Source organism: Echinops telfairi, unplaced genomic scaffold, assembly GCF_000313985.2.
Source record: "Echinops telfairi isolate 266 unplaced genomic scaffold, ASM31398v2 ScPeMD7_443;HRSCAF=831, whole genome shotgun sequence".
Classification (NCBI taxonomy): domain Eukaryota; kingdom Metazoa; phylum Chordata; class Mammalia; order Afrosoricida; family Tenrecidae; genus Echinops; species Echinops telfairi.
In genome coordinates this window covers 24712672-24724396 of record NW_022104341.1, presented here as the reverse complement: position 1 = coordinate 24724396, position 11725 = coordinate 24712672, and the positions used below count along the sequence as shown (strand labels likewise).

Sequence of the window (11725 nt, the reverse complement as noted above, 5' to 3'; positions counted from 1 at the left end):
GGCAGCAGAGCGTCTTCTTAACAGATGCTTGCTTGCTGCCCATGGGAAACAAGAAAGCCCCGTATGAAGAGCCGAAGGCCTCAACCCCTTCACAGAAGAAGCGGTTCTGCTGCAAGGAGCGAGGCATCTGGTAGGCTTGACATGAGAGGAATCCAAGCCGCCAGTTTTGCCTGACAGTCTTTGACGAGGCTGTCTCAACACATGACAAGAAAATGGAGTTTAAGAGTGCCCTTTCCATTGCGGAACACCACCTGATACACACACAGCCCCCACGTTAACAATGCCCGACGGACAGATGGTCCACACTTTCTCTTTGTAGTCAGAGAAGTCGGTTCTCACGTTAAAGTGATTCAACTAGCCATACTCTCAACAGACTCTTCATCACAATCGCCGTCGCTAACCGCACGGGCAGGTTTTCAACCGTGCACAAGGTTTCTAAGCCCTGTCCTGCACTAAAGATAAAAAGGCACTGTCTGCACCTGTTCTGACTGAGCTACACGTTCTTAAAGACACGGTCAGGAATGGATCTCTAAAGTACGCTGGGGACTCCCTGTAGTCAGTGATTAAGAGCCATGAGAATCGAATAGACTTGTGGAGACTGACACTACCTGCTACACCTGCAGCATATTGGGCCAATTATTTAACTAAGGATCCTCAGTTTCCTTATCCCCAAACCCAGTCGCCGAGTAGCTTTCAAACTCAACCCAAGACTATAAAAAGCTCTATTGGAGCAGATAGCCTCTTCTTTTTCTCACAGATCTGCTGTGGGGTTTGAACCTTCGATTCGGCAGTCCAAAGGTTACCCGACAGTGTCACCAGGCTCCTTTCCTTATCCCTGGCAGAGGAACAATGAAACACTTACCCCTCTGTTATACGAGGCTAAGAATGTGAATGAAGTTCAGTAAACATCCAGCACATAACGAGAGCTCTTGTTTTCTTACAAGGTTTTCGGAGGCAATGTGGCTCCTTCACGTGAGTGTGTGCACGCACCAAGTACAACATGGTCATCTGTTACAAATATCATTTGCATACATAGGGGCTACTTTGGGGCATGTCTGTCCCTTTAATATTTGATTTTAGATAAAACAATAACAGGAATGCACAAGTTTTAAAATCTGGGAATTCTATAATTGAAACAGAACCAATCAATTAAATGTGTTCTCTAATTTCAAACAATGAGGCTTACTCAGAATCAATCTAAATAAATCTCTGTTGGATTCATACTAAGATAATATCATCAATGATTGCACGTCCAGATAGTAAAAAGTACAGAAAAGGATTTATGAGTGAAAACATTTAATACAAAAGAAAATGGTTAAAAACAAAACCATACAATATTAAGAAGAAATGTATTGAATTTAAAAACTTCTGAAATAGGCATTTTTGGACCATTACATAAAATACCGCAAAGTTCAGAATTGCTGAAAAACAAAATGTTTATGTTGAACAAAACTCAAGGGGTGAGAAATAAACTAGCAAATGTTTTAAAACCATCTAAAGCCAAATAAGACATGACCGAACTGTACAATTTGGAAACAAGTTTAAGTGCATTTTCTTTGTACAACTGACAATATGTTAAAATTGGCACTTCATTAAATGCAATTAAATACAGATTTGCAAGCTTTCTGACCAACAAGTGAATGTTAGGAAGTGACATGGTGAACTGCCAACTGGGGAAGAGAAGCTTGCGATACAACAAAGCGCCAGTGGTAACAGACGCGCCGCAGCAGGACGGTGTCTGGGGGACAATCAGGACACACATTCAGAAACACTCCGCCCATAAATAAACACTCAGCTTCACCTCAAAAATATTGCTGACTTTCCCCAAGTGCACCTAGTCGGTGAGAACTAGACTATATATTAAGGATGCATTTAAATGGACCATTTCACGGGGAACAATCAACTGACCTTTGAAATATATGAATCCACCTATTTTATTCACAAGTTCAAAAGTACAGAATTCAAAGGTATAACTTCAGTGAGGCACAAATGTGACCCTACCCAAACATTCTACCATTCAGTATAACCAACACAGGGTAACAAAATACAATAATAATAATAATTAAAAAATCCACAGTTTGGCAATCCTATACAAAAATGGCCCCGTTGAACATTCTTTCAAAAAAAACAACAACACACACACACACACACAATACAACAAAACAGAACCAAAAGAAAAGAAAACCTGATTTTTGGCAACCCCTACACAAACTGCGGGCTTTCGTCTTCCAGGTCTTCAAACTGCTGCATTCGTTTTAGCCTTGGCCTCTGACAGGTTGGGTTCACGTCGGGCGGGGCGGGACTCCCCGAGTTCGAGCAGGGCTTGCCTACAGGCTGCTCAGCACTGGTGGCCGCGTCTGGCAGTGATTTTGACTGCACCGTGGGGCTCTGGGGAGCAGGTGTTGGGCCAGGAGGCAGTGCTGGGGCGGGAGAGGATGGTCTCTCTTCACTCCCCTTCAGACTGCTCCCAGGAGTCCGGGGTTTATAGAACGTTGTCCAGTGCTGGGGCTGCAGAGTCCGGGGCGCTCTGACAGGAGCAAGAGGGTTGGAATCCGAGGACCGTCTTTCCAGCACCTCTCTGGCTGACCTGCTGGGCTCCGCAGATGGCTTACTGGGCTGGGTGGCGCTGACCAAATGGTCCCTACTAGTCCTCCTGCTGGTCGTCATGCCTTTTTCCTGCGCTGTGCTGGGCACAGTCCTTGCAGTCGGGTCAGACTGCTCATACCTTTTGGTCCAACTTTTTTGTACAGTTTGCAAGTCACTGCCATCCGTGTTGGAACACACAGGTGTGTCTTTTCTATTAACTCCTTCAAGGGCAGGATTCTTGTAAAACCGGTCTGAATGGACAATCCCCATGTATCTGCCATTCCTCTCGCTGGGAAGGCTTGCCAGGAGGAGTTTGTCTACGGGCAAGCTTACAGGCCTAACCATTACCTTGGTCCTTCGAGTGTGCCTCTCAAAATTGCTTGGTTCCCAATGAGCCTTCAGAATAAGTGGATTAGGAGATTTACGCACATTTTCCACTTTCTCGGATGCTGCCTCAAGCACATGGTCTAGTAGCAAACGAGCTTTGTCATCTGGGGGGAAAGAAAGGAAGATCTAGTTAAAAACATCAGACTTCTTGGCATGCAGCGAACGAGTGATCTGGAGTCATAGATGGGCATTCTCTCCAAACACCTGGGGTCTTACACTCCTCTTTCAACACGCTGTCTACACAGAGGAATGAGATACTCCTCAAACCTAGCTACAAAATACATTACAGGTTAGTAAAAACTCACACGAAAGAGAAAACATGCTGGCTGAAAGGACGGCCACGCCACGCAGACAGCGGTGCACTCACTGCAGAGAAGGGAGACTGGCGCACACACCAACCAAATGGGAGTGTGCCCTGAATCCCCAGGACTCTGCAGCTCATTCCGTCTCCCTTTCAGGTAGTCTCAACCCACAGCAACCGCCTCATACATCCATGCTAATCGATGGAGTCCAACAGCCACACTCAAATGAAGGTGGACGCTCTAAGCAAGACCCACAACTGAACATGCGCATCGTTCTCCCCAGTCACTGTCTGCTCTCGGTTTACTTTCTTCCCAGTGCCAGGTGTCAGGGCAGACTTGACCGCCGCAACCAACTACGACGGCCACGTCCCCATCTCATCGGTCCCACCGTCCAGGTTTTCTCAAACTAGACCCCTCAGCTCCCAAAAACCTCTTGCCTGATTGCTGATTTCCCCAACATTTCCTCTCCCTGGAAAATTCCACCCCCGGCTCCCTCTCTCCCCTTTTCCTGCTGCAAAGCCCTCAAATAACCCCGCCCTGGGCACAGTAGCACAACCCTTTCCAGTCTCCTGTCCCTTCCCACCTCTCACATGGGGGCCCATCGGAGTCATTTTTCCATCACCAGCCCTTTAACCCCCTTCACTACCCCACTCTGCTGACCTCTACCCTCCCTGGAGTGCCAAGTCCACGGCTTCTCACTGTGCTTCCCCAGGGCCTCCCCCATAGCTATCAGTTGTTCTAAGGGAGTGGGCTCAGTGCCCTTAGACTATATTCTGTAGGGAGGTTCTGAGGGAAAAATGTATAGCATAATGGGGTGTAGTAGTTAGATAACTTTATGTGGATGTGCAGATGTATGAAAGTGTAGCAATGGAATCCAACCTGTCAATCAGGTCACAGCCTGATGGTGCCACCTTCTCCTAAGAAGGACCCTGGGAACCTCCTTCTCTCCCGGCATGCATCTTTCTGCTGGATGGCCACCCAAAGAGCTGCCAGAGCCCTGCCGTGTTTCCAGCGACCTTGGACCCGCTGGCCAGAGATCTCCCTGCACTCTGCATGTGCATGTGGCTGCGTGAATCTGAAGAGGGACTTATGGACTGCTATCAGACTTATGGAGTTGGACTGGGCTGGGATGCTTTCTTGATAAATAATTACTTCTTGATAGAAAGCTTTCTTATACATGTCTTGAGTGTCAACGGATTCATTTTGCTAGTCAACCAGGCCTAACACAATGGGTACGGTGGCAGACTTTGAAGTCCCATTGTCTGAAACCAAACCTTAGCTCTGCCGCCTTTGCAGTGGCGAAGCAACTTCACTAGCCCTAAATTTCCTTGTTTGTTCAAAATACAACAAAATAAACCTCATAATTCTACCGTGTTGCTAGGTGGCTTCAATGACCTAATAATGAAAAAGCTTAAATAAGTAATCAACAAAAAACGGCATGAGTATTATTGTTACTATTCCTCATGAGGATCTTTACTTCATGGGTTTAGGGGTCAGGCTGGACAGGGTTTAAATCCTGACTGGACCACTAGAGGCTTGGGTTTGAGCATTCTTTGACCTCTCTGAGGCCTTAGTATCTCCAAACTTCAGATCACAGAAGGGTTATGAGGACCCAACCAAGCGGAATGAAATGAGCCCAGGGCTTTCCCACAGAGCAAGCCCACATTTAGGTTTAAAACCCTTCTTTTCTTAGACCCCCATCAGGATATGATCACTGACATTCAATTCCACATCAAATGTGGGTGTATTTTCAAAAACTGGAAATTTAGTTCTATCCCCCAAAGCTCAGTGAGTCAAACGCCTGGTTCTGGGAGAGAGAAAGACGTGGCAGACCCTGTGAAGAGTGGAACCCCCACGGGGCAGCTCTACTCTGTCCTACAGGTTTGCTCTGAGTCAGAGTGGTCCCACGGTAATGGGCTGGTTTGGTTTTGAAAACGCAGGATGGGGAGCCTTGGTGGCGCAGGGTAAAAGCACGTGGCTGCTAAGCAAAGGGCCAGCGGTTCAAACCTCCCAGCTGCTCTATGGGAGGAAGATGTGGCTGTCAGGTCCCATCGTGATTTATAGCCCTGGCAACCCTACTGGGTATCCTACTCTGTCTTACTCTGTCCCTGTCAACAGCAGAGTTTGGGGATTGGCATGCACAGTTACTGGAGCAAATGGAATCTCCTTCACCAGCTTGATGCAACTACGATGATCTTACAGAAAAAAAACAGTGAATACATAGGCTGCCATGAGAGAAGTAAAAAAAGGAGACACATGTGTCCTTAATGTGTTGAAGGCAGGCTTCAGGAAGAAGCATTTGTTAAAACAAACAAAAGACACACACAAAAATGCGGGGTCTGGTTTGATTCCTTGAGTAGTTACATCAACATACTGAAAAGATGTTAGTTATTACTTACACTCGTCAACACATCTCCACCCTGACATCAGTCGAAGGCAAAAACAAAACATTTTCCCCCCCACAAAGTGCACCCCAGTCCCCCTGGATTCCAAGATGTGTCTTCAAGAGCAGGCCCACCAGGAAGCACTGCACTCGCTCACAGTGCCACGGCCGCCACTGACACGGAGCAGCCCCTGGCCCGGCTGTCAACCGCGCCATTCCGGCACTGTCTGAAGTCAGCACATGTGTTTACGCTTGGCCACTCACCGGTGCCTTTTTCTGATGCAGTCTGCTTGTGTTCCGATTCTTCAAGTGACGTAATTCGTTCCAAAACCTTGCTTTCACTATCTGCAGTGTGAATATCCTGTTGGTGAAAGAGAACAGATTTGAAGCAAATACATAACCTCAAAATAAATAGTTCAAAGGTTTTTTTTGCTTTTTCTTTTAACTTATTCACATAAACATCACAAAAATTCCAAGACAATTCCACTAAGGCCAGAACTCACTTCCTTTGAGGAGAAAAACAGTGACTTCATGGGATATTCCAGGTCCCTTTCCTCTGGTGACAGCACAGGTTTCGGCGGACCGCCCTGGTCAAGATGAGGTCCGGCCACACCCGGACTGCCCGCAACTCCATCCTGCGGCTGCAGGGACCCATCAAAGATCTTCTGTGAGTGCGCAATGAGGAACTCCACGATCCGGGCTTGATGGGAGTACTCCGTAAGGGAGGAGATGGTGACAGGGGCAGTGGTGGGTCTCGGCCTAATGAGACACGGCCCAAATATCAACCCCAGGTTTTTGGAGGTCATCTTGTTTTCTTCAGCGTGGTCTACTACCCTGAAAAATAAAACACATGAGGTGGAATGAGATTTGCCTACCAGACTTTTCCCTAGATGGCCAGACATAAGGGAGAAACATTTGGCTGTTGGAATGGGAAGAGGGGAGAGAGAGTCCGCCTAATTATTTAACAAAAATACTAACCACACACACCACTGGGTTTCACCACGTATCAGAGTACAATTGAGGTAGGTGAGAGGAACTATAACAGTTGCTGTACCAGTGAAAGAAAATCATATTCCTAAAAATTGTTCTCTTTAAATGTAGTGCAACCTACCAGGTCCTTATAATGGAGCAAAATACAGGTTGCCTTCAAGTCTAACCAATTCTCCCTCCTGAAGATCTCACCCTGTGTCTATGACCACATTCAAGGAGATCTGACTGTGTTCACTCCTGACTTCAAACTTCTTCTGGGGCACAGGAGGAAGGGGGTCCCCCAACTACACGATCTCCACCTGGCCAGTGCTTGCTGTACCCTGGGTCCTCCACCATCACTTACAGTCCCACACGCAAGCTGCTCTTTCATGTCTCTGTCCACACTGTCTGCACGGCTTCTTCAAACCACCGCAGGTGGTCTCTGCTTCACAAACAAGCTCTGTTCCTAAGCCTGTCTTTAAGTTGCATTTGTACAAAAGCCAGCACTGTTAGGACCTGGGATTAAGGCCAATTAATCAAACGTGTCTTAGTATTTAGGATGTGACCTTCTAGGCATAACAATCATTAGAGATGCTTCCAGATATACTAAAACACCATTAACATAGTACTACAGTGATCATAATAATGGTTCAATGCTTGTCACAAAACAGTGCACCTCTCATTCTGAACCATGATTATGTGTCTGAATTGTTACTAACATAGGCTTTACAGGGACTGGCTCATAACTGCAGGTTGTACTGAAGTTGGAGTCCATAGCCCGGGGAATGCCTATATTGAGTTCTAAGAGTCTTACTCAACAGCCACCTGGCCCACCATCAGCGTGCTTCTGTAGGGTGTGGACAGCTCCCTGAGAACAGATGTCTGTGGACAGAGCTGTATCTCCAGCTGATGAGCACAAGTGCCAGAGATCTCGTGTTCATCCTCGTTGGCTGAGTGAGTACATGTGGGGTTACTAGTAACTGTAAGGTTAACCAATTGCTCCCAAGGAGAAAGGTGAGGCCACCTGCTCCTATAAAGACTCGTAGTCTACTCTATCGGGTTCACTATGAATCATTCATTCATTTCAGTGGCACGGACTTGGTGATCTTTGGCGTTCCTCAGTCGGAGCCTGGTACCCAGGAGCACCTGGGAAGGCCGTGGTCTGCATGAACACATTTCTCTTTTCCTCTTGTGCCAGCACATAGTAGAGATGGAATGCTCACTGCCAAACCACAGCCAGCCAGCCCAGATGGATGGCCTTCTTCTACCAAGGTCTTACCGTTTAAGATGGACGATGAGGTAATGGAGACTGTTCAAATTCGATGCTGGTAATTGTCTTAAAAGGTCCTTGCTTTTGAGAAGAATTCGGTTTATTTCTATACAGGTATTGGCGCATTTTTTGTCCTCGGGGCCATTCTTCTTGGTCTCGTGTTCTTCATTTATATGCTGCAGCTCTTTTGCAAGGTCTATACATTCCTTGTATAATCGAAATAAAATAAAGGGCTCTGGGAGCTGAAGAAATAAAATGATATTAGTGACATCATCCGCTACCCTCTCTTCCTATCAACAGCCAACGATCATCGCCAGCTGCTGACTGGTCAGCATGCCCCTTTAGTTCATTGCGACTTATTGTCAATCCATGTTTAGAGACGACACATCTCTGCACTGTTTGTGGCCTGAGATAGTTTATTGTGCCAGCCTGGCCGATAAACACAGGTAGGATTGACTGAAGGGCAGAGAGATAAATGGCTTGGTGAGTCTCACCTTTCTTGTCTCTCGCTCTTTGATCATCGGACCAATGTGCGGCTGCCTTGCTTGTTTTGTGCCTCAATTTATAGGCTACACTACCTGTGGGACACCTAGCCTGTGGACTGTGTCGCTGTAAGTTGAGGTCCCTTTAAGACATCTCTGGAGTTGGGGACTGGCGGTTCGTGACCTGGCCGGTTCGTGACCTGGCTGGCCGTTGGTGACCTGCCTTCTGATTGGCTGCTGTGCCGACATAGCCTAGCTCCCTCTATAAACAGGGGAAGATCTGGCAGCAGACTAGACTGGAAGGACTGCTAGTCTCTCACAACTCTCTCTCACGGGAGTGAGATGCACTGAGCCATTTGTAGTGCATTATAATTTAACTGTTTATTTCTTGTATTATATATTTATCTGTATAGGATTTAAAAGTTCATTTCTTGTTATATATCTAATTATCTTTATAAATAAATATATTAAGTTATCAGTAATTTGGTTTTATCTCTCTAGAGAACCTTGTCTAACACATGGCCTATATAAAGTGAGCCTGAAATCACAGCTATAAAATACATTTATATTAAAAATGAATTAGCTGAGAATCAGCAAAGCCTAAAGCCACATGATGGAATTTTAAATCTCTGTTTACTATACCAATTACATCATGACTGCCCCAAGGTTAGCATGAACTTCAACCATTGTACTGAAATGAAACCAAATAAAGTACATAAAAAATCTACTGATCTTCTGAGTTCTATGGGTATCAGAAAAGACAGAACAAAATGCTACAGGGCCCTTGTGCTTTATTCAGACCACATTCAAGGCTAGCACCTCACAATGTAGTCTTATGCGCAGGAAAGTGCCAGCACATTTTTGTTCTAATTTTTAGATCAACACTTTAAATTGCCACGAACCCACTAAAAACAGATTCTATTGTCAACATATTAAAGGACATGTCATTAAACATTTAATGTAATAAAATATATGTAATAGAAAATTTGCCATTTTAGTCACTTTCAACTACTGTATTTTTCAATTGTATACTTCAAATGTACAATTCAGTGACAGAAATTATATCCATTTTGATTATACACTCATCACCACTGTTTCCAAAAATTTGTCACCACCCTGAACAGAAACCCTGAACCGATTTACATGCAGTGATCCATTTTCCTCTCCCCCATGACCCTGGTAACCAGTAATGACATTTTGACTGATTTATTCTTTCATAGAAGTGGGATCAGACAAAAGGGAAAAGAGGAAAACAAAAGGAAGTAGAGGAAAGAACTAGGAGGCAAAGGGCATTTATAGAGGTCTAAATACAGGCATGTACATATATGTAAATATATTTATATGTGACGATGGGGAAATAGATCTATGTGCATATATTTATAGGTTTGTTATTAAGGTAGCAGATGGACATTGGGACTCCACTCAAGTACTCCCTCAATGTAAGAACACTTCGTTCTATTAAACTAGCATTTCATGATCCTCACCTTCCTGACACGATCACTGAAGACAAAAATAAATGTGGTGAAGAAAGCCCAGCTATCAAAAGATATAGCATCTGGGGTCTTAAAAGCTTGAAGGTAAACAAGCGGCCATTTAGCTCAGAAGCAACAAAGCCCACATGGAAGATACACACCAGCCTGTGTGATCACGAGGTGTTGAAGGGATCAGGTATCAGGCATCAAACAACAAAAACTCCTATCACAGTGAATGAGGGGGAGTGAAGATTGGGGACCCAAACCCCATCTGTAGGCAACTGGACATCTCCTTACAGAAGGGTCACGGGGAGGAGATGAGCCAGTCAGGGTGCAGGGTAGCAATGATGAAACATACGTTCCTCTAGTTCTTAAATGCTTCCTCTCCCACACTATCATGATCCCAATTCTAGCTTACATATCCGGCTAGACCAGAGGATGTACACTGGTACAGATAGGAACTGGAAACACAGGGAATCCAGGAGAGATGATCCCTTCAGGATCAGTGGTGAGAGTGGTGGTACCGGGAGAGTGGAGGACGGTGGGGTAGAAAGGAGGAACCGATTACAAGGATCAACATATAACCTCCTCCCTGGGGGACGGACAACAGAAAAGTGGGTGAAGGGAGACATCGGACAGTGTAAGATACGACAGAATAATAATTTATAAATTATCAAGGGTTCATGAGGGAGGGGGGAGAGGGGAGGACGGGGAAAAAATGAGGAGCTGATACTAAGGGCTCAAGTGGAAAACAAATGTTGAGAATGATGATGGCAACGAATGTACAAATGGATGTATGTGTGGATTGTGATAATAGTTTGTGCGAGCCCCCAGTAAAATGACTTAAAAAAAAAAAAAAAAGAAGTGGGATCAGACAAAATGAGGGGCTTCAAAAGATTCTTGGGAAAATTCCTTTATCATTTTATTCCATTTTCCCAAGCACTTGTTGAAGCCCTTTGTTGTCCTTTGTATGTGATTTGTTTCACTTGGCATCTTGTTTTCAGGGCTCATCCCCTGCCCAGCCGCTATCAGCATATCTGCACTTGCTCAGTGAGGAAAGTACAGGGTGTCTGTAATCCGTGGCGAGCGCAGGCTCCTCCTGCATTTCCCCTCATCACCAGTGCTGCTCTACCCTGCTGGTCCTGGAGAGGGGAAGGCTTAGGTCAACTTCCCCTCCTCCACTCTGTAGCCTGAAGGAAGTCACCACCTCCAAGCTTACGCCCTAATACTACTGCGAGAACTGCACGTGGACTCCCACACACTAATGCCTCACACTCCCACAGTACTCCAGCGTGAGATCAAACAATATCAAATTCCATGAATTCCCTTTCCCTGACTGGCAAGAAGAGATAAAGAATGACTCCTTGTGAAATTTAGGGTTCTATCAAAGGAACTCTGCCTCCATCTCAGACAGCTGAAGGTGATGAAGGCTTCTGGGTTGGTGTGAAAGAGCTAACATTTGTTTCTAATTCCATTTCCCCCTGCAACCTCACAGAATACAAGTTCCTAAGGGCTGGGTGAAGAGGAGAGGAGATGAAAACAAGAGCAGAGGAGCAATGCTAACGTAGTGGTCCTGAGAAACTACCTATTTGACCGAATTCAAAGAAAACTGGCAACGCCAGGTCCTCTGATCATCCCGGGAGAGTGGGCTATCTGAAAAAGTATCAGATTTCTCGATCCTGTCCCCACTCCATGTTCCTGGGCAACCTCTTCCCTAGAAATCTAGAGAGTTCTTCTCTGGTTGGTATAAAGCCAAGTCTCTGGACAGGCAATGGCAAGAACCAGAAAAGGGTGGCAACTGTTGAAAGATGGAGATTTGGTGATTGGATGGAGACCCCTGCAGCCTTTTCACTACTTGGCTCCCAGAACACTGG

The 11725-nt window shown here is 45.6% G+C and overlaps 1 protein-coding gene across 1 annotated transcript in view; it reads right to left on the bottom strand.

Moving 5' to 3' along the window:
• Positions 1-1279: 1279 nt before the first annotated feature.
• The window catches only part of ARHGAP29 (Rho GTPase activating protein 29), a 58170-nt gene continuing 47724 nt past the window's right edge, over positions 1280-11725 (bottom strand). The window contains exons 19-22 of the mRNA XM_004699573.2: positions 7907-8139; positions 6162-6492; positions 5923-6019; positions 1280-3077 (exon numbers count right to left, since the gene is read on the bottom strand). Coding sequence (XP_004699630.1) covers positions 2203-3077; positions 5923-6019; positions 6162-6492; positions 7907-8139 — 1536 coding nt within the window. The 3' untranslated portion in view covers positions 1280-2202. The remainder of the gene's footprint in view (positions 3078-5922; positions 6020-6161; positions 6493-7906; positions 8140-11725) is intronic.